The 22,727-nt window shown below is 55.2% G+C and overlaps 1 protein-coding gene across 1 annotated transcript; it reads left to right on the top strand.

Moving 5' to 3' along the window:
- Positions 1-4,039: 4,039 nt before the first annotated feature.
- MAL (mal, T cell differentiation protein) lies at positions 4,040-22,716 on the top strand. Its single transcript, XM_006909443.3, has 4 exons — positions 4,040-4,250; positions 17,419-17,586; positions 18,587-18,712; positions 22,522-22,716. Exons 1-4 carry the CDS (start codon positions 4,158-4,160, stop codon positions 22,594-22,596), a joined length of 462 nt encoding a protein of 153 aa, XP_006909505.1. The 5' UTR covers positions 4,040-4,157; the 3' UTR covers positions 22,597-22,716.
- The last annotated feature ends 11 nt before the right edge of the window (positions 22,717-22,727 follow it).

Raw genomic sequence — 22,727 nt, 5'->3', positions numbered from 1 at the left:
CGCCCTGGGCCTTCCCAGCTCTGTCCCAGGAGCCACCCTGCTATCCACAGAGACCAAAAGCTTTCCGCCCACCGGGACTCCCTTTGCTCGGCACAGGTCCTCCTCCACTGTCACCATCAGCCCTGTCTTCTTCCAGAACTCACAGTCTGTGCCATTTCCTTCTGCCCTGGACGCTGGCCACCCAAGTGCCTCTGACTCCTAGTGTGGATTCCATTGCTTGCACTTGCAGCCCTCACGGTGTGTGGAGCAGGCCTAACGCTCCTCCAGGGACCAGATGCATGCTGTTCTTCCCCATTAACCACTGCTCACACCCCAGAGTCACTCCCTCCCATGGGTGCTCTTGGGGCTCCCTGCACTCTCCTTCTAGCACCAAACTTTAGGGCACACTTATTGTATGGGTGTCCGGTTGATGCCTGTCCCCTCCACTCCACGAGAAGTTTCAAAAAGGCAGAGATCACGTCCTCCCTGTTCCCTGCTTTCTCTGTCACCTGGGGCTTACTGAGCTGGTACTATGCAGGGACTGAGAGCAGGGGCCTCCTTTACTGTTACATCTTCAGTGTTCCCAAGAGGTGCTCAGAAATGGAGGCCTGTCCCCGCCCCAACCTTGTTGTAGAGTGCCTGGCACATGTGCCACCCACCAGCATTTGCAGAGGTGGGAAGGCACCCAGTGCAGGCCCAGCACAGGTGTCTACTGACTATGCATAGCATGTCCCTTTTGGATGGAACTCACCTACGGAGCAGACCCTCTGCCCTATGTCCCTGTCCCCGAGATACCCCGACAACGCCAGCCCCCACTGCATGCCCCGAATCCCGGAGCTCGATGACGACTCTCAAGTGGTGGGGGAGTACTCAGCCACCCTGGCACGAGGAAATGTAAGCCTAAGAGAGGTTGGGAACAAGAGAAAAAGATCACATATGGTAGCTCATTGTCACTGGAGGCAGCAGGGTTCATGCTCCCCACTGACCATCAAGGGATGCTCTCCTGGGGAGCCCCACCCCTAGATTTTACAATGGGGACGATCTGCCTTCCAGAGTCCAGGGGTCCGGTTGCCCTCCCTGTGGCCTGGGCATGTCCCCTCCCCACTCTGAGCCTGTACAGTGGGGTGACATCTACCAGAAAGGCTCTGTGGGATTAAATGAGGTCCTGTGAGCGAAGTGCCTTGGCAGCTGGGCAATTAGTGGGCCAGGGCCAATGCAGCTGTGACAGTGTTACCCACCAGTCCAGCAGGCCCTCGTGGTGTCAGGCCGTGGGTGGAGAGCCAGAGCTGTGGTGCCTCAGAAACAAATAAGTTCCCTTGGGTAGATGTTGGCCAGGGCCTTCACCCTGCTCCCCCAGCCATACACAAGGGCGGTGTCCCCTGTCAGGGCCCAGAGCCCTGTCGGCCGGGCGGAGTGCCACAGAGAGCAGGCGCAGTGTTACTCCTGACCACCAAGACTAGATTTGAGTGGCTGCCGATGGGCTGTTTGCGTGGGGCACAGCACTTAATTGGCAGTTGCCCATGTTAAGCACGGTTTTAAGTGGTTGTAGCTTTGGAGGCACGGCATCACTCAGGCTGGAAACTGAGCTCCACCCCTCACCAGCCGTGTGGTCTCAGCAGCAACTTAACCTTTCTGAGCCTCCATTGCCCCGTCACTCAAATGGCCGTCATGCTACAGACTCGAAGAATAGCAAATCACCTGCTATTCTTCATTGGCAATTCCTGTCCTGTGGATCCTTCCCAAAACACACATCCCTCTCCCCCGACCCCTCCCACCTACACGTAGGCAGGAGGCGACCTCTTCTATCCTAGGGCTGCCATAGCAATGCCACTTTCTACTTTGTGGAAACCCATCCAAGGTTGTGTTATTATTTGGACAGAAGTCCCAGATCCAGCCCAGACCGATGCCCACACTCTCACCCACGATGCCACTAGGAAGACTGAGGACACTGCAATGGCTTATTATTGGCTGGGGTTGTTTTTTCACATCCTGCTGGAAATCAAAGTGTGGTCCTGGGCTTCTTATAAATATGAACCATCAGCAGAGCCCCCCACCCCCAGCCTCACCCCAGGGAAGCTCTGTCATGACATGAAGACAGACTTATCTCTGCTTCCTGATACTCTTTATGTCCAAACAGAGACACTCCACTTCCTCCTCTGTGGTCAAGCACAGGCAAGGCTGGGTTGTCCTGGCATTGGACTGACACTCACTGAACACCTACCATGGGCTGGGTTCTTGGTCAGGTGCCGAGGATATGACATAACAGGGAAGGTGACAGGCTGATGGATGGGGCGGAGGCGCCCTGCAGAGGGTTGGAAAGATGCTAGTCAACCAGATGACTACAGGGAGAAGAGAGGTTCACAGAGAAAGGGACAAGCCCCCTTGACCTTGGTCAGGTTGCTTCCTTATCCCTTGTAGCCTTTTAGACCTCATCAGGGAGGCCTGGAGTCAATCAGCTTTGTTGAGGGATACAAGGGAGCCTTTCTCCAAGTCACAGGCCCACACTTGAAGACCTTAGCAACAAAGGTTTGAAATGGCTAGCAAAAACAAAACAAAACAAAACAAAAAATAAACACACCAGAAAACAAACAGAAAACCTCAAGGCCAGACAAATTATTAAGAGCTGATATGACCTTTGTGTGTTTTTTAATTAGTGAATAGCGACAGAGCAATTGCCAAGTAGCTACTGCTGGATCTGCTTGAGGGTTATCTCACTTCTTGTGGCCTTGCTTTGAGGCTTGTCCCATTAAAGTCCCCTCAGGAGGAAGAAGATGTCCTCCCAAGGCCAGCAGCCCCAAATGTCTGGGTGTAAGATGTCTGGGTGGGTGAGGAACTGTGGGGAAGCCTCTGACAATCTCACAGCTGTGTGCCCATGAAGTCTCATCCAGGCAGAGAGGTCCTGCCCTGGAAACCTGGCAGGGGCCAACAGACCCTCCTGGCACAATGGCCCTCTGGGTCTCAGGCCACCAAGGCCAGCAGCCCTGAGGAAGCACACAGAAACGCAATGGGATTTCTCACCTCTAATGCCTGGTCCAGCTCCAAAAGTGGTAGGAATGGACAGCTCATTGGCAAGAATTTTTACTTCCTTCCAGAGGGCCTGGAGAGGAAAGCACTGTGCGCTGTGTAGAGGGAAGAGCGAGGGTCCCTGGAGAGAGGCCTGTGGGGTGCCCCGCTACTGGGCCCGCCAGGTCCCCATCAGCCTTGTCTCCTTCCCTAGTATGTCATATCCTGGGCACCTAACCAAGAGCCCAGCCACAGTAGCGCCCAGGATGAACCGGGGCTCATCCTGGTGATAACGCCTAAATTAAAAGTCAGCTACTCCAGTGTGATACTTGTTTAAAAACAAAGCCAAATAGAATAAAAGAAACATGGTCCAGAGGAAAAAAAAAAAAAAAGGCCCGCTGTTAACTGAGCAGAAAAATGTTTTTTCCTCTGCTGGCAGAGGCTCCAGCTGTCCCCACTCAGTGAAAGGGATAAATCAGCTCCAGGAAAGTCCCCTGTTTGGGGTTTTCAACGCAGATCTCCCACAGCACCTCCCCTGGGGCTGCAAGCGCTGCAAGCCATTCCCGCCTGCAGATGGACAGGCTCGCAGGCGCCCTGGGGAAAGGGTTTGGGTGGCCAGAGCTGGTCTCAGCGCCATCCCTGCAGACTCCAGGGAGACAGGACTAGGAACTCGCCCCCACCGTAAACCTGAGTGCAGAGGTCACACAAATTAACGCACCCCGCTGAAAGGTGAATGGACCTAACTTAACAGTTAGCAATGGTGACTCGAGGGGCGCCACGGTGGGGAGTCTGGGAAGCCTAGGTATTGCTGGTTGTCATCCCTAAGGGATGGCGATCACCTGGGAAGAGTGCACAACCTAAGCGGCTTTGTCCTGCTCCCCGCGGGAGGTGGCACCGTGTGGGACGCCGGGCCAAGCCCCCACCCTCGCTCGGCATGCCCGCAGGGCGCCCTCGGAGTTGGGCTTGGCGGCGCTGCAGCTCGCCCTCCTGCCCAGTCCCCTGGGGCGCGCCCGGCGGCAGCGCGGGTGGGGCGGGCGGCGGCCAGGGCTCCTCCTTCCCCCTGCTCTTAACCCGCGCGCGGGGGCGCCCGGCCACTGCGCTCCACCGAGCCAGAGATCGGTCACCGCGGAGCTAGAGCCGCGCGTCCCATCCCCAGGCCGACGCAGCCCGCCGGCATGGCCCCCGCAGCGGCGTCGGGGGGCAGCTCCCTCCCCAGCGGCTTCGCGGTCTTCATCACCTTCCCGGACCTGCTCTTCATCTTCGAATTTGTGAGTGGCTCGCGCGCCCGGGGAGGGATGGTTGTCAGCACCAGGTCCACAAGCTGCGCGGGTACAGGAGCAGCCGGGTGACGGGGTCAGGTGAAGGGGATCTGCCCCCTGCCCCTCTGCCTCTCTAGTCGTTTGGCCCCTTCTAGACTAACGACAGCGGAGGACACAGTCTCCATGACTTAGGGGGGAAACCACATGCGTAGGCTGGGTCAGCTGTGAGAAGCCGGCCAGGGGCCCAGTCCCAAAGCTGCGCCCCTGTCCGCCAGTCGAGGAAGCCTTTCCCGGAGAGGGACAAACAAGTACGGGTGCCCAGCTCTCTCCAGGGTTAAGATTTCGTTTATTAAAACCAGCAAAAGAAATCTGAGCAGCACCAGAGAGGCTTGGAGATTGGGCTGGTGTCTTAGAAGAAGCTGAATCTGATCATTCCCTCCTGGCCTTTGAAAGTTTCTGGGGAGTGACCGTATTTGACAACTTTGACCTGGAAATAATAAAACAGGCCATGGTTTGCTACCACAGTCATTCTGCGGTGGGGGGAGGGAGGGGTGGTACTGGCAGAGTGATCTAGGTCCGGGCTGACCTTGAGAGGCAAGGCTTCTGCACCTGCAGTTGGTCCCTCCTTGCCCTGGAGCACAGCTCCACCCACAGCTGCAGGGTGGTGAGATGCTCCCCGGAGACCACAGGCCCTCACCTGGGAGGGGGCCTGCTGGGTTTATTCTGTGGGTGCCCAGCATCCCAGCCAGAGACTCCTGTTCTGCATCCCTACTACAGAATTGGCTGCCTGGGGAGTTGGCTGGGAAAGAAAAATGACCAAACTGTTTAAAAATGGATCCCCAGCTTCTTACTGTTTGATGGGGGCAGAAGAGTGGCCATCAAAGGGAGCAGGTTCTGTGATCCAGGGAGAGCTTAGGAAGGCAGTGACGGCAGACAGATTGCCTGGTGGCACCCGATCTCTGAACTTGTGAAAGCTGAGTAGAACCCACACCAGGGTGTATCCAGGGGGACTTCAAAACTGGAGTGAGCCAGAATCAAAGAAGTGACCTCTAGAAGAAGCCTGGGACACTACTAAGCCCAGCCCCACCTTATAGATAGGGACACCTCCCCTTTTTTTTTGTGTAGGGGGCTTGCATCCACTGGAATATTCTTTCAGCAAGAGGCTCATTCCATGGTTCTGTTGGGCATTCAGTCTGTGCTGGCTGGAGGCTGGATTTCTGAAATGGAACATGCAGTGCCTACGGCCTGGGAAGGGGGAAGGGGCAGTCCTTCAGGGGCCACTGTGCTTTTACCAAGGCAGAGTTTCATGGCTAATGCTGAGGTGCATGGGGCTGAGACATTTTCAAACAATGAAGGGTCTTCCTAGTATCTCTTAAGTTGGGCTAATGCGTTGCTCCCTCTGCCTGTGTCACTGTGTCGTAGTATGGTCATTGGGTTTCATGCAAAGGATTCTGGTGCGCCCTCCTTCTCTTGCCTTCAGCTGGCTCAGGTGGCAGCAGGTGGGGGGGGGCCTGGCTTCACCTCCTGGCATGGCCCCTGAGGGTAGGAACAGTCCAGCGAGCAGGGTGACCTACGGAGGAGGGGACAGAACCCCCACCCCACCCCTCCGAGTGAAAGGAGAGAACGGGCGTGGACATGTAATGAGAGCCAAGCGTTGGTGGAACTTAGTACCCCTTGTGGGGTGTGTGACCTGTGACAGCAGGGACTTCCAGAAGAAGTAGTTCTTCCTTTCTCTCCCTGTCAGCTGTCTTAGAAAGATGTTTTTGTCCTCCAGTTTGGCCCCCGCTCCCTCCTCCCCGCCCCCCACTTCCTCCCTCTCTTCCTTTCTGGGTTGGGGGTGGGCCTGGGGAAAGCAGACACCATCTTGTGGTTCCTCCTGTCTGGATGCGTGGGAACAGTAGAGGGTGGAAAGGCCAAGGAGATGCCTCCACCTTGGGAGGATTTTTTTAAAGTTATGAACTATTACAACTCGGCAACAGAACCATAAACAACTCAATCGAACAACAGGCAAAAGGCTCAGACTTTCCTCCAAAGAAGATGTGCAAATGGCCAATAAGCACATGAAAAGGGGCTCAGTATCATTAGTCATTAGGAAAATGACATCAAAACCACATAAGGTGCCACTTCACATGAAATTAGGATGACTATTATCAAAAAAATGTAAAATGACCAAAAGTGCTGGCCAGGATATGGAGAAACTGGGACCTTCATACATTACCGATGAGGATGTCCAATGAGTTCTTTGCATTTAACAGTTTGGTGGAGTCCGGCAATTCCACGCCCAGGTTAGAAACCAAAAGACTTGCCGTCAGGGGCCTGACTAGGTACACGGAGATGTGTGTTCAGAGCAGAGATGTGTGTTCAGAGCAGCACCATTCACAGTGACCAGCCAGTGGAAATAGCCTAGCTGTCCATCAGCTGGTGAACGGATAAACAATTGTGATACATCCATATGATGGCACATTTTTCAGCCATAGAAAGGAATCATATACAAACACATACTACAGAGCTGATAAACCTTGAAAACGCTATGCTAAGTAAAGGAAGCCAGACAGAAATGGTCACCTATTGTCTGATCCATTTATATAAAATATCCAGTGTTGGTAAATTTGTGGAAATGAAACACAAACTGGTGGTTGCCAGGGGCTGAGAGGAGAGGAAATGGGGAGCAATTGTTTCATGAGTATGGGTTTCCTTTTGGGGTGATGTTTTGGAATTAGAGGTGGTGGGTGCACAGCACTGTGACTGTATTAAATGCCATTGAATTGGTCATTTTTAAATGGTTTGTTCCACGTTGCTTGAAAAATTTTTTAATATTTCAAATGTTACAGAAGAGTATATATAATAATTTAATAGGCACCCAGGTAATTATGCTCAACTTCGTCAAATCTTAGTATTTGCCTCATTATTTTTAGTGTTAAGGAAACAAAGCTTTTCAAGTGCCCTCGAAGGCCGCTGGACACTCTGCCGTTCTCTTATTCTCCTTGCTGCAGGCTCGGGACCCCCCCTAGGCTAAATGCGATGAACTGCACAGGGCCTGCTTTGCATGTTCCCTGCTCTAAAAAAAGAGTGTCCTTCTGTACCTCTCTTTCTGCACATGCTTTCCTGCAGCGTCCTCTGGGGTTTACATGCATTTATACGCATGCACATGGGTATTCTGATGTGGGTGCTAGGAGGCCTGTGAAGCTTAATTAAACTCACGACTCCCACTGGCTCAGCCCCTTCCCAGACCCTGCCCCATTTTGTACCCTCTCATAAAGAAGATCCCCAAATTGAATAAGCTTCAGGCTAAATCTGGACCTTTCCGACTCTGACCAGCAGGCTATGAAAGCCACTATTGTTCCTCATCCTGGCCGCACTTCGTAGCATCAGCCTTTATTATTTTCTGCTTATTCAAAGGGTGTGAAATACTTGAATATTTTTAGATCTGTAGTCCAGCTAGTTGCTGATCACACACAGTTCACATTCCCATACCTGACCTCCCAGGAGCCTGAGAGGTGCAGATGTCAACCCTCCAGGGTCATCAGAGCAGCACTCACTCCCCTCTCAAGGCAAGGAAACTGCCTCCAGAGCAGGGGAGGGAGGTGGCTCCGGGCTGGGTATGGCAGCCTCACCCTGGCCTGCAGCTCTGCTCCCTGAATTCCTGACCTCTGATGAGAAGTGGGCACCCCAGACCCACACTGGCATACTCCATGGGCCTGGGTAGAATGTTCAGTGTCTCCCCAGCCCCAACACCTCACCCCGGGGCTCTGCTTCTGTCCTATCCCTGCCCCCCACCCCCGCCAAGGAGGACTTTTCCTTTTGAAGCCACAATCTTTTTCTCTTCCTCCTCTTTCTAAGTCAAGGCCTTTGTGACATTCAGGCCGCCATTACAGGACAGGATGCTGACATGGGATGCTTTTCATCTAGGCTCTGGCCAGAGCCCCAAGAGGAAATCTCCCACAAAGTTCCAGGAGTGACCCACCCCCCAACACACACACACACTTCTAGAATTTGTAAAGGAAGTACCCGAAAATGGACCTACGAAATTACTAACCCACACCCTCCTGCCAGCCTTTAAAAGAGGTGGAGCAGCTAAAAGCATGGCTGGGATTGAGAGAGGACATTGTTTTGAAAAGAGTGTGCTAGGGGTGCCACCCAGCCCTCCCCGTGTGTGGCGAGAGGCAATACTTGTAGGGTGCACTTTGGGTGTGGGTGGAGTGGGATCAGTCTGCAGTGAACTGGACAATGAGACGATTTCTATTTGAGAGTGACTAGACAAATCCTGGGACTTGCCCTAAGTGATCACCTGCGAGGAGGGGTCCTGGGGGTCATGTGGGCAGGATGACATGGTGAGTGGTCCATGTTCTGGCTCCATTGAGAAGGCAGCATCTGGATACCGAGGATCTGGGTGGCACTTCCTGCAGTGTCAGCAAGTCACACCCAGGTTTCTGAATTTCCTCTGACACCTATGATGTGCTTTTGCCTGTAGCAGAATCATGTCAAGGTGGTCCTGCCCATCTGGCAGCCCTGGCCTAGGCCTGGCTCCCTTCTCGTCCCCTGCCTCGGGAATAAAATGATAGCTCATAGCCACTGGGGAGTTCACACCTTCCTGCGCTTGCTTGTCAAAAACACACTGGAAGGTCTGGGGCACTAGATCCAAGAATCTGCATTTGATAAGCAAGGCACAGAACCCCATGGTCATCGGCAGGCCAGCCTACCCCCTCAATGTTTTTATGGGGCACAGAATAGCGGGGACAGCGCTCAGTGAGATGTACCCTTTCTGCTCCTGGGGCAACTTCTTGCTGCCCCACCCAGACACCTCTTCTCCAGTCACCAGCACATGGGGCTGGCTTTGCTGGCCAGTGCAGGACAGTGGCTGAGCGTGGCCTTCCACGACTGTGTCCTTGGACTCTTGACCTTGTCCTGTCTTGTGCTACGGGCCCCTATCCTTGCTATTTGGAGGGGGAAGGGCGCTGCCCAGTTTCTCCTCTCTAAAGGGAGGGGAGGGTTCCAGGTAGAGGTCTCTCAGGGGTTGTTCTTGGAGTCCAGAAGTGACTTTTCCGGTTTTTCAAGAACCAGAGGCCTGCTTTGATTGGGAGTCAGAGATTTGACCTGTTCTCTGAAAAGGGCTAAGTGTGATGACTGTACTCAGCTCCTGGAAGGTGGCGCACTTGCCATCACAACCAAGCTGCATCAGAAGAGCACTCTTACTTAGCTCACGCTGAGTCCCTCCCGACTCCACGAAGCGTCAGCCAGCCTGGTCCCAGGCACCCTCCCTCTGAGTAGGAGCATTCCAAATGCCACTGCAGGACGGCTCAGACCAGGGACAAAGGCTGACTATTTGCACCCACACTCATACCCACTGTGCCCAGGGAGTGGGCATTGTGTGAAGAAAGGGCTGGGGGCAGGGACTGGGCCACCTGTGTCCAATTTGTCCAGGCCTGGATGGAGGAGGAGGGACTGACTCAGTAGATTTGGCCCAGAGCCCGGCTTCCCCCAACACAAGTCCAGCGGTGGCTTCCACATGGTGTTTGGACCAAAGAGGCAGACACTGATAAGATCCCCCAGCAGGTGTTCTGGTTAATGCAGATGGATGTGAGGACAGTGAGTGAGTGGCAGCCCTTGTCCCTGAAGCATGAAAGCCACAGGGATGGTATGCCGACTCCTCACAGGTGTCAGGTTGTTCCCTGGAGCACAGATCATGTCCTGGTTTTCCAGCATCCTGGGCCTGACCTGCCCTCTGCGTTCTGCTGGGAGGAAGGGCTTGGTTCCCAGCAGCTCCTGCCAGCACCAGGGTGACGTCTGGACGTGGGTCTGCTGCGTCTTTAGCTGTAGGCTGTCTACCGCTGCCACCTTGTGCACAGCTCTTGTTCTGCCCGCCTTAGGGCAAAACAACCCCAGCTTTAACACACCAAGGCCATAGGGTCTGAGGAAAATAGTAGGAACTAAAAAGCGTCACCAGCCATGGCATATTGATAAGCATGGGAGGTGGGAAGGGGCGGACCAGCTGACTGAAATTCCAGGCCACGCCCCCATCCTCTTAGAATGCATTTAGGTGGAAGGGGAAGGGCAGGGGAGGTGAGGACCCCAGAAACTGCTGGATCCACCTTGAAGGAGGCCCTTAGAGGGACAAAGGTGCAGGCTTTGGGGGGGCCACTCCAGGAAAAGACCAGCCAGTAAAGCCGCACCACCACCCCTGTCAGTGAGGGGTGGGTGGTGACTAAGGTCCAGTGATAGGCCTGGGATGGAGACTGAAGCCTGCACCTGCCAAAGAGGGGGTGCTGTCCCTCAGAGCTCTGGTCTTTGTCCTTAAACACAAACCTTTCTGTTCTTTTCATCTGAAAGATGAGGCGGCAGGAGACGGGTGAGGGCCAGTGGGCTCACCTGCTGTGCCTCCTTGTTCCTGGGTCTGAGACCTTGGAGCTGTGCGTTCTGCATCAGCGTTCATGCCAGGATCCCTGTGAGGAATGAACGCATGTGACGGGCACTGGGCTCTGGCAGCAGTGGGATGGTCATTGTTACTGCTCTCTAGCTATTAACAGCAATCATTATCAATTCACTAATAATACCTGCTCTGAGACTAGCTGGCCAATCCATGCTAAAAGGGGGCCATGAGGCCAATCCCGCACCCCTTTTTGCGTGGGATACCCTACTCGGCAGGGCATCGTGCAAGGCAGAGGGTGAGTCAGGTTTGGGAATGTGTGGGGCTGTGGATGGCACACAAGGGTTGTCCCCAGAGTCCCCAAACATTGCAGACACCACACTCTGCGGCTCTCCCAGTGGCTCATGGGCTCTGAGTTGTGCTTGGCCAGCCAGGCCATGCAGTCCTGCCCTTTCTCTGCCCTTGGGGGTGGTGGACTTCCCGAGCCTCTCTGCTGCCAGCCTGGTGCCAGGACAGGTGAGAGAGCTTTGTGGATTCTGAGTGTGATGAAAATTGCTGCATCTGCCCAAAGGCGAGGAAACCGATTGCCAGTGAGTCCGGGATTAAAACTTTCAGAAACAATTTGTCATCGTCATCAGCGCATCACCATCTAGAAGGGCAAGCCCTAATTCCCCAGCCTCCACCCTACCCTGTGCTTCTTGTATTAAAACTTTCAGAAACAATTTGTCATCGTCATCATCAGCGCATCACCATCTGGAAGGGCAAGCCCTAATTCCCCAGCCTCCACCCTGCCCTGTGCTTCTCGCCGCTAATCAGGAGCAGTTGGACTGAGGGGCCTGGCGGCAGTGGGGAGTACCCCAGCTTTCTGTCTTAGGGTGTTTTCCGGAAGCAGCCCCATAGCCTTTGCTGGTCTCCATTCATGGCACTCCTTTGGTGCGGGTGGCATGGCAGGGCTGAGTTCTCCATCCTCCCGCCCGGGCTTCCCCAACACCTTCACCCAAAGCCTACCCCGAGAGTACCCGCTTGCTGGCACTTAACACCTGTGTCACAGGCCCTGCTGGGGTCTGTCTTCCACCTGGACAGAGAGCATGTCCACATCTCACCTGGACCCATGCGCTGTGCAATATTTGTTTGTTCTCAGCATAGGACAGGGCCTGGCGTCTGGTCTCCTGCCTGGCTAGTGTTTATGTATCACAGGGTGAGTGCTTAACACCAAGGGCAGACGTAAAGTGAAACTGACAGTCACCCCCAATTCTCAGGAGGTCCCATGGGACCCTCGAGAGACACACCAGGTCCTGTATGGACAAGTACACACCTGTTTTGTTTGCTCACAGTGCCAGCTGACTTGGTGATTCGTATCACTGCCTTTTGCGTTTTTTTTTTTTTTTTCTCTTCTACAGAAGCCACTCCTGTCTTGTCTAGCGTAATTCTGTATTTCACAGGTGGTTTACCCAGATTTGTCACAGAACCTCCTGCTTCTGTTTGTCCTGCTGGTTAGAGCTGGTGGGTGCCACATGGTTGGTAAAATTTTCCATCCAACTAAAGATATGCCTGAGGAAAGCCCCCAGTCTGTCTGAGAGGCATTCACCTTCATTCAGGAATGGTGGCCGGCTTCTGCCTGGTCGGGGGGTCACATCAGCCATCATGCGGTGGCCAGTGCTATGGCGCAGAAGTGTAGGGGGTGCGATGGGACAGAAGAACCCCCTGCCTCTTGAGGGAAGTGGGGTGCAGGCCTGAGCAGGGCCCCCCAGGCCACACATGCCCTGGTAACATAACTATGCATGTGAACTCATCCCCGTCTCTTTAAATCCCAAATCTTCACAAATGGACTCCATGCCCCGAGTCCCAGTCTTGCCTTCAGGTTAGGTAGAAGGACAAAAATCTAAGCCTGTGTTAGGAGGAACAAGGGCATGATGGATTCCCCTTGGAGGAAGGAGCCTGCTAATGAAGTGGCCAGGGGGGCCAAGCATCTGGTACATGTAACTGAGCCAGGGGCCTCGATGCCACTCCCAGTGTCCGCCGTGGGAGAGCCTCCACAGTCAGACTGCCAATAAGTGCCTTGTCAGTTGGCAGAGGGGGAGGGAGTCCCCACACGGTCTTCTGACCTTCCCCAGACACCTCCCTGTGAGTCAGAGCCAGGCATGCTGAGCATACTTCTGGGCTCCATCCCTGTCCTGGGCAGAGGGGTTTGGCTGGCCGTCCCCACTTGGGGATAAGTCTGGGTACTTTCAGCAAGACCTGACTCTGATTTTGGTGGATCCAGAGCTGCTCCGGTGGGCCTGGCTGCCTGGGCCAGGAGAGGGGCTCAGTTCAGCAGTGTGTCTTTGGATAAGGCCTGTCTCCTGCGTGCAGCAGCCCTCAATGCCGACCATGCTCATGGCCAACCTCGGCATCTGCTAAATGCATGAGTGGGCGAGTGAAGGAAGCATCTCCTTGGACTTGCTGGGACCTCATTTCCTCCAGACAAGGGCAGTGGGGCTCATGCAAGAACCAGAGCTGGCATGACCCGCTCTGTGTCCGCTCCCTGCCTCAGACAAGGGAGTCCCCGTTCTCCCTCTCAGACCTATTTCCTGAAGAGAAGAGCCAAGCGGCCCCGGGGAAGGCTTCAGGGTTTGGGGGTCCTGCGTCTTCACCCTCTGACCTCCATCTGTGTCATCCTCCTGCTGCCTGGTGCTCATGTCCTGTGCTGGTCAAATCCCCCTCAACCGTGCCCTCCTGGTGTTTCAATGCCCCCAAGTCCTAGATGCTCCAGTGAGCACAGACATTTCCAGCATGACAGATTGGGGCTGCTGGCCCTGGTGGCCTTTGGAGAGCACCGAGGGGCTCGGGGACAAGTCTCCTCTGCTGTGGCTGTCTTTTTCTTCCCTCCCTGGGGAGACCTGACCAAAGTGGCAGGATGGCTCAGTGCTGGGAGCATAGCCCATGTCCTGCCCACACGCGCCTCCAGAACACATGCCAGGTGCTCGGAGCTGCAGGGGCCACACCGCCAGGCGTGCCTGTGGAAAGACCTACGTGGGGAGCCTCCGTGGTTTACACCCAGATATGTCACTGGAAGCGTGTCTGCTGGCGGAGACCCTGGCAGAGCACAATGGGGCCCCAGAAAATATCCAGAGAATGTGAGCAATTCCTTGGCACTGAGCTCAGTTCTCCAGCCCCGTGACAGAGATGGTGGGTGACTGTGGATGCCCAGCCAGTCAGCCCTGTGTCTCTCAAGAATGTTCCCGATATTTTCTTTCCCGTTTCATAACTGAGGCCTTTTGTTCGAAGGATGGCTTTCTCATACTTTTATGTCCTTCGTGTTTGTTCCTATGGAGGCAGACACATTTTTTTTCCACTTTTGGTTTCTGGGAGATCAAAGGTTTTTCTCCTTTTGATGCTTTTGAAGTTATTTTTAAGTTCTGGATCCCGACAAGGTTTGGAGAGGATAATTGTGCACGTATGGACCTAGAACTCCTGGGATTCTCACATGGTTACAGGTGAGGTGTTGCCTCATCACGTAACAGTTGTGATAGTTCACCGTGTGCTGGGCGTCTGTAGACATAAAGTCATTGTGCCCCTACCACATGGGTGGGTGCTCTTGTCACCACCATTTTTCAGATAGGGGACAGAGAGGTTAAGTAACTTGCCCAGGGGACAACAGGCCACCCAGCTAGTAAGTGGCAGAGCTGGGATTCAAAGTCTTCTCCTAAAGTCTACACCCTGAACCACCCTCACCTACCCGCCGTGGATTAATTCAGATAGACAAAGAGAGAACTTTCTCTGGGTTTGCATGAGGGCTCGCAAGGCTTTCTCCCGGGGAAATTTCTTTCACGAAAACCATTTGATCGGGTAGACCACAGACTTGCACTCCTTTACGTCGTGAGGAATTTTTGTCTCATTTTGTGCATTATCGTTGGTTCCGAGAGCCTCTGCTCTGCTCAGCATCCAAGTCAGTCTGAATTTAAAGACAAGTGTCCAGTCCCAAAACATTAGGGTGGCGAGGAGCCCGTTGCGCCAGCTCAGCCCCCAGTCACAGACACTGAGGCTGTGTCCCGGTGACCAGAGGACATCCGAGGATGACCTCAGGATCAAGGTAAGACAGAGGCTAAGGAAAGGAGAGGGAATGTTGCGGCCAGAACCCAGGAAGGAACAGTGGTGTCTCAGCCGGCGTCACTGGACAGCAGGTGGGGCTCTGAAGACAGGTGATCCCAGGACGTCTTCCACGGCCAGTGGGATGGAAACACGTTCCAAGGCCTCTGGCAAGAGCCTGGTTGTCCGTTTCTTGAGCCTGGATGTCCATTTCTTGTCCTGTAACTACTTCTTTCCAAACAAATCCAACCCTGGATGTTGGTGTTTGTTCAAGGTGTCGCGACGATTCTAGTGAAGAGCGAGGGCTAAGAACCACGGAGTGATAGCCAGCTCAGGGCCGACCCCACTTGTCCAGCTTGGGGACCTGGGGCCCAGGGAGAGGGCTCCACCCAGGAGATTTAGAGATCTTGTCTGAGACCACCCTAGCAGCTGCACCATCTCTGTCACGGCGGGGGTGACCTGGGTGCAGGCAGGGGTGGGTGGAAGTCCAGCCTGTAGACAGACATGGAAGGAAATGGCCAGGTTCCACCTGAGCGAGTGACAATTTCAAGGTGATGGCCTCTGAACGTGTGCCTCCTGGAAGCTGGGAAGCACGTTGAGTGTTCTTTCCAGAGGGACATGCTGAACCCTCACCTACCCCTTGCTCTTGACAAATATTTGGCCAGTGGGGTTTTGCGCCTGGGCTGGGCTGGGCTGGTCTGCAGTGACTGCTCCCTGCTTGGTGCCTTATCTGCGAGATGTGGGTGTGGCACCTCGGCTCTCTGTTTGCTGGGTTTGCACTCTGTGGGTGAAGGGAGGCTTGGGCCCATGATTCAGGCCGAACCTCAGCTCTGCACTGAGCCCACCTGGGAGGACTTCCCGCTGGCCCAGTGGTCAGTTCTGCCTTGAGGATCTCCTCCTTCAAGCCCCATCTCTCGCCTCTCCTTGCCCCCGACCCTGTGCACAGCTCCTCAGCCTTCTGCCACCTTCACTGCCACTCTTGTGCCCTCAGGGCTTGAGGTGTCCTCTTTTGTCTCCCCTGGAAAGCTGATTTTTGACCTTTGGCCCAGTGAACCAGCTAAGTCTCCTCTCCCTTCAAGACCTGATTGGAGCCCCGCCTCAGTCCCCTCGGGGCCAGTTAGCACCCTGCTACCGTCTCCACTGGGCCTCCCAGGCCACCCCAGCTGTGGGGTAGTACTGCGCCCAGTCCCCGAGGTATCCGCTCACATCTGTGGTTTCAGCCAACTCACACCCACAGCAAGGTGGGGAGACAGCTGCAAATTGTGACCTATAGACGAGGAACCGGGGCCAGGAGATAGGATGGCATGCTACAGCCTCCTCAGTGGGCTGCACCTGCGCCCTTTCAGGGCCCACATGCAAACATTGTGACCTATAGACGAGGAACCGGGGCCAGGAGATGGGATGGCATGCTACAGCCTCCTCAGTGGGCTGCACTGCGCCCTTTCAGGGCCCACATGCAAACACCGTGCCTGGTGGGCACTGATGGTGCCGGCAGAGAGGGCTGGGCTCCGACTCACATCTGCACTGCAGTTCTCACAGCCACGAAGTCTGGCCAGGGCCCTTGGGAAGAGAGTCCCTCCTGGCCTCAGCTTCCTGTCCCCCAGCTGTTCCGCTCCCAGTCTGTGACCCTGTCAGGTGCCTTCAGGCAGCCTCAAATACGCCAGTAGGAAAGTTTTCTGCACAGAGAGGCCCACTTGTGATCCATCAGGCCAAACTTGGTTATGCCAAGTCCAGCTTCCCCACCACACTGACTTTTATACCCAAATATGATTCTCTCTTGATGTTTCCAAGCCAAGAGGTTCCAAGACCACCTGTGAAGACAGCAGGCTCTTACCCAGCAGGTGATGTGCTTGACTTCACACCACAGGGAACGGAGTTCCCCTGATACTCGGGAGGACGGTGGCATGCACGTACCACAGTACCTTGGGACCTCTGACTGCAAAGCCATGTCCACCCATGTCCAGCCCTGAGTATGCCCTTATCTGGGTGGCGGTGGAGGGTGAGGCTGTGATTTCACCGAGATGAAGAGTGACAAAGGGAGGGAAAAGTGTGTACAGAAAATCTCAGCGTGAGTTGGTGTGCACGTGTCTTTGGGGCAGTGGGACTGCAGTGTTGGGGGACGCTGCTGACCTCATGCTCCTCTTTGAAGACAGGGCTCATTGCCCTTGTGGACAGCAACAGGTTTGTCTTCCGGATCACGACAGGAAGTGCTTCCCTCATGCCTGTCCCAGGCTGCGGGGTAGGCCAGGCTGACCTGGGCCCTCCTGGACTTGGGATTTCAGAAAAAGAAATGCTAATGACTCAGTACAGCCAACTCATCAGCTGGTCGCCACCCTTACATAACGGAAAGCGGGTTTCACACCAAATACTAGGGAGGGAGGGTGTCGCCTCAGGACAAAGCACAACCCTTCTGATGATAGCGTTGGATGGATGAGTCTTTCCTTGGGTGACAGCTGCCTCACTGCCACATGCCTCAGTCCCCCTCTGACACAGGGATCATCTCGCTAGTGAGGTTGTGAGAATTAATTACCTGAGTTAGTTAAAGCACTTAGGACAGTGCCTGGCAGATAAAGGTGGTGCAAGCATTTATTCAATAAAAATTTTATTTATTTTCTTTAAATGAAAAATGGCAAGCAAGCTGGGGATAGATGGGCTAGGGCGGGAGTTCAGGCTGCAGCGCTGGGGGTGAGAGTCCTTTCTGGCCCTTCCTGGCCAGCACTCACCCCTGCCACCCGCCCTCTGCAGGTCTTCGGGGGCCTGGTGTGGATCCTGGTCGCCTCGTCGCTGGTGCCCATGCCCCTGGTCCAGGGCTGGGTGATGTTCGTGTCTGTGTTCTGCTTCGTGGCCACCACTGCCCTGCTCATCCTGTACATAATTGGCACCCATGGCGGGGAGGCCTCCTGGGTCACCCTGGTGAGTCCCATCCAGATGTCTGAGGGAAAAGCAGTGTTGGACCCTCTCCCCTGGGGGGCTGCCCGTAGACATTGCCCACCTATGTTCCAAGGCCAAGCAGTCCAAGCAGCCAGAGGGTCAGGGGATCAGGAGGAAGCTGATGGCTACTGCCAGGCTCTCGCTGGGCCTACTCCACTTTCTCCTGTGTGACTGCCCTCCTCATAGTAACCAACAGCCCAGCCCCCAGCCCTCCTTCCAGGAGGGCTGGTTTCCATCTGGTCCCCAGGACTGGCCTTTGCTGCCCAGTGAGGCCATGCTTACTGCTCGGCTCCCAGTTACACCTTCTAAAGTGGAGGCACCAGAGAAGGACTGCAGCGGGGCAAGGGGTGACCTGTGGTCCATCCTGTATAGATTCCGCCTGGAGCCCAGGAAGAGGGTAAAACACACACAGACACCCGTCATCACGTCATCACGTTCCCTGGAAAGCAGGGGGCATTTGGCTGGGCCTCCTGCTCTCAAAAGGCCTCCTGCTGAGACTTTGAAATCACTTCCCCATTACAGCTTCTCAGAACTCCTTGTTTGCTTTTAAACATATCTGGGCGCCCAACTCCCCGCCCCCCCCCCCAAAAAAAGAGAGAAAACAAAACAACAGTGGAAATGGCCTGGGCCTCTCTCATCCTGCACTGGCCTCCGAGGCCATATCTGAACCTGGACTGTGACCGCCAGTGACCCTTCTGAGGTCCAGAACCAATTTCTACCGATTAAATCCCCAGCTGCCCTTTCTGCCTCACGTCCTCTTGATCCCACCTTAAGGGGAAGCAGCATCCCACCTCCATCGAAGCCCTTCCTCCGGTCCCCAAAACAGGGAGAGAAGACTGCTGGTTACACAGCCTGGGGGGAGGGGCTGGTGGCTCAGTGCTGGGGGGATGTGGGGACGAACCTGAGCCATGCCGGGGGACCCCAGCAGCCCTTGCCTGCACTCCGGGTGCCCGTCCCTCTGAGGCCCTTCCTGCCCCTGCAGGATGCAGCCTACCACTGCACCGCAGCCCTGTTTTACCTCAGCGCCTCCGTCCTGGAAGCCCTGGCCACCATCGAGATGTACGAGGGCTTCACCTACAAGCAGTACCACGAGAACATCTCCGCTGTGGTGAGTCCCTGTTGACTGAAGGCTGAGCCCCAGGTTGCCTAGCCCCTCTGTTCTCTAGTTCCTGGCTTCAGAAGGATGTAAACCTTTCCCTCGTTTCTGAAGAGGAAAGCCCCAGAGAAGGGAGTAAAATGCCCAAGGCTCCCGGGCCATTGGTCCAGGCTGCACTACCTGGGCCTGGGGCGTGTGGAGGGCAGATGTGTGAGGGTGCATGGCCACTGCGGCATTCTGAGCTCCTGCGACCCGTCTCACTTCATCCTCACGGCAGCCCTAGGAGGGGGCTGTCATTACACCTACTTCACAGAGGGAGGACCAAGGCCCGAGTCCACAGGTCGGGGCACCAAGTGTCCTGACCCAGCGCTCTGTCACCCACACTCAGCACTGGCACGGGGCAGTGAGTCTGGCCCCTTGGGTCTCCTGGCTCTAGCTGGGTGGTCGCTCTGCCATGGATATGCAGTCAGTGCCGGGGAGCACTGGTGCCAGGGGTGCAGAGTCGAGTGGCCAGTGTCTGGCCAGGCCCTGGCTCCGGCTGGGGCTGGGGAGGCCCTGCCAGGCCCAGCATGTCCAGACACCCCCAGCTGTGGGTGTTGGCTGCTTGGAAGGCCTTCGTGACACCGTCTTGCTGGAGGGGCCCGAGTCGCCTGTCCTCCACTCCTTGTGCGGGTCCCTGGCAGCCTCCGGGCCTCAGCATGTTCATCTGTGAGATGGAGTGTCCTTCCTGTCCGGTCCCCTGAGGACCACGGGGATGGTCAGCGACTTCCTCCCAGTGGGCAGTGGGTGGGACATGAGCCTGCACCCCACTTGGCCCTTCCGCAGGACAGGTGGGAGTGCCGGCTGCCTGTGACGGGGTCAGGTCTCTGTGCTCTAAGAGGAGTGCTGTCCAGTGGCAGGGCCAGACCACTGTGAACTGGGTTTTCTTTTTAACGGAAAGGTCAGAGTGACGGGGGGACAAGGACGGGGTGTTTCGGGAGGATTTTCCCAGAGCCGTGCGTGCGTGGGCCTGCACCAACCCCTGTGCTGACTCACGGCATTAAGGTGGGAATTGAAAAAATAAGACAATAGCTCAGAAGTAGCACTTCTCAGACTCTGGAGATCGGCCTACGAATCGAGCAAGCCCTGAGGTCAGGTGTGGTGATAGGTCACGAGATGCCAGTTCCAGGTACCAAAGTTTGGCCAGCACCCGTTTTGGAAATGGTGGAGCAGAGGCGAGAGGACACCGTGGGGTGGGAAGGGGCGGTGGGCTTTGGCGAGGGGCCTGAGGAAGTTCCCTGAAGCCTTGCTAGTCCCTGTGGGCCTGTCCCCTGCCCTGAGAAAGCCACACGCTCCCCTTAAGCTCCAAGCCTCCTCCCCAGTTCCATAAACACGGCCACCTCATGGTCCCTGGCACCCCTCACTGTCCCACAGTGTAGAATGGCCCCACGTGGGCTCATCTCCCGGGAAGGCGCGTTTATAGACAGCAGCACAGCCAGCAGCGCCTTGGTGGGCCTTCCTTCTGGGAGGAGGGTCATCCTTCAAGTGACTCTGTCATCTTCCCCTCACCTCGAGAGCCTCATAACTCCCCAGCCCAACCTAGAGCTTCTCCCCGAGCAGACATAAGCAAGGTACTTAACAACCATTTCTATAAAACTGCTGCAGACAACAGCCGTGAAATGCAGGGCAGCACTTGACAGGGCAACACAGACGGACAGGTCTCTAGTGGAGACCCACTGGACTCAACCGTGTTCCAACTTGCTTACTTTTCATCAAAATGCAACACACATCAGAGAAGTGAGCAGGATGCAACTGTGCAGCTCGATGAATTTTCATAAAGTGGACCCCTCTGTGTAACAAGCATCCTGATCACGAAACAACAGAATGAACTGCTCCCAGAGTCCCACTCCTGTCCTGCCACCATCATGGGGCACCCACACCAAGGACGACCCCTGCCCGACTTCTAGCTTCTGGGTTCAACCTTGCCTGCTTTTGAAATCCATGGAGACGGGGCTGTGCCCTGTGTGCTCTGTGATGTCTGGCTTCTCTCTCTCAACCTCAGGCTTGTGGGCCCACGCACGTGGCCAGGTGAGAGTATTATGGTGTTTGTTCTCACTGCTGAGTAGTGTTCCGTGGAGCACCGCACCAATACCTGCCCATCTACCCAACGACTGACCGCATCCCCACGTTTCCATTAGTTGAGCTGGAGAACCATGAGCGTGCCCAGGCAGAGTCAGCAGTGCCAGAATCAAGATCAAAACTCCCTCTGCCTTGGACGCCTTGAATCGAAACCCCACAGGGAGATGGGAGCTCAGTTCCATGTAAAGTCATGCCTTTCTATTCCAAGCATCAACTGCATCAGTGTGCAAGACAGAAGGAGTCACTATTACGCAGGATTTAGCCCCAGACCCTGCCCAACCACAATTGCCCTTCGGAGGGACTGTTGGCGACCAATCTGGGTGTGGGGAGGTGGCTGGGGACCTCTTCCCGTGTCCCTGGCCTTTGGGGTCCTGGGCTTGGTGGACTTGACTGAAGGTAGCTGGAAATTTCTACAGACATCTGCAGGTTCCTGGGCCTATGGTAGGCACTCATGGCAGGCGTTAAGGGAGAGGGGTTTTGAAAGCTTAAAGTCCCTTCACGTCTCTGTCTTTAGTGTCCATGATGTGTCATTTCTTGACCTCATTTGAAAAATAAGTCTCTGTTTCCTGTTCCCGTAGGAACTTCCGAGGTGCTTTTGCTGAGGGTTCTCACTGCCCAGGCAGTGAACCACTCCCCACTGATGGGGGAGAGTTTTGGGGAGCTGCTCACTCATACATATACATGACCGCTCCTTTCAGCACTCACAGTCCCCAGATGTGTTCTCTCTCACTTGTTATTAAATAACTCGGCTTACTCATCAGCCCTGGCCAACGGCCAAAGTTGAAGGGTTAGCCCATGTGTGGAGGTTGGGAGGAAGCAGCACGGTGCCACCGCTATTTATGGGCATTTTCCAAAGTCATGGAAGCGTGGCCACCTGAATGCTGTGCCTGGCTTGGGAACTCCTGACCTGTGCCCAAGGTCACAAAACCAGGTGCAGGTAGTTGGCTCGGGGGCAGGCAGGCGGTTAGGGAGGCAAGATGCCAAAGTATGGAGATAGGAAGAGATGGCGCCCAGTGAACACAATGAGTTGGGGACACGACAGCCACCAAGTGACCATTTGCTGCAGTTCCAGGGCCTTAGTTCCCAGGGCTAAAGCAGCGGATTGGGTCTTCTTAGTGGCTTTTTCAGTAAGCCCCTTTCTTTCTTGCAAAAATTTAAAATCCCTCCTCCGTGTCCCTGTCCCTTACTTTCTATGAGCCCATCTCCCATCCCCAGGCTGACAATGTTAAGAATCATAGGATGAAATTCCAATGGGGTTTAAGGATGTCCAGGGAGCATCGAGACCTTAACTGGAGCCACCAAGCCCACGTGCTTGTGACCCCTTAGCGGGGGCTGCTGGGTCACAGCTGCTGGGCTCTGGTCTGACTACTGTGGAGGAGGGATGTTTTCTGTGGACAGTGGTTGGCACTCTCCTGCACCCCTTCCAATTGGGTGGCACCCACGTGATCGTGAGATGGCAGATGGTTGGCCTTGCACACAAGCCCAGTGGATCATCCGGTCACCTGGACTCTGTGCCAAAAGCATTGTGGGGCCACATCTGGGATCAGCAAGGAAGGATACTGAGTGAGTGTGGGAAGTGGCAGCAGGCCACACACGGCAGGCCTATCATCCCAAGGGCCAGGCGAGCGGCCCATGCAGTGTGGACGGCCACGCCATCCCTGTCCCTACACAAGCCCACTAACAGCCACTTATCTGGGTTGCAGGTGTTTTCCTACGTAGCCACTCTGCTGTACGTGGTCCATGCAGTGTTTTCTCTAATCCGATGGAAGTCTTCATAAAGCCGCAGAAGATCTTCAGCTAAAACCTGGACGGTGTTACCTGATCAGCCCGTCTTCCAGCCTAACTTTGTAGAATGCAGAAATGCTCTCCATGGTGGAAAAAAGAAACCAACCCTCCCCGCCGCCTCCCC

Source organism: Pteropus alecto, unplaced genomic scaffold (genome assembly GCF_000325575.1).
Source record: "Pteropus alecto unplaced genomic scaffold, ASM32557v1 scaffold223, whole genome shotgun sequence".
Taxonomy (NCBI): Eukaryota; Metazoa; Chordata; class Mammalia; order Chiroptera; family Pteropodidae; genus Pteropus; species Pteropus alecto.
Note: the sequence above shows the minus strand (reverse complement) of the source record. Positions and strands in the feature narration are given on the sequence as shown.

Bases quoted from the DNA above. Each gene is read 5' to 3' on its own strand.
- MAL (XM_006909443.3), top strand. From the start codon at position 4,158: ATGGCCCCCGCAGCGGCGTCGGGGGGCAGCTCCCTCCCCAGCGGCTTC. The intron at 17,587-18,586 runs GTGAGTCCCATC...CTGCCCCTGCAG, and splicing joins AGGCCTCCTGGGTCACCCTG to GATGCAGCCTACCACTGCAC. The intron at 18,713-22,521 runs GTGAGTCCCTGT...TCTGGGTTGCAG, and splicing joins ACGAGAACATCTCCGCTGTG to GTGTTTTCCTACGTAGCCAC.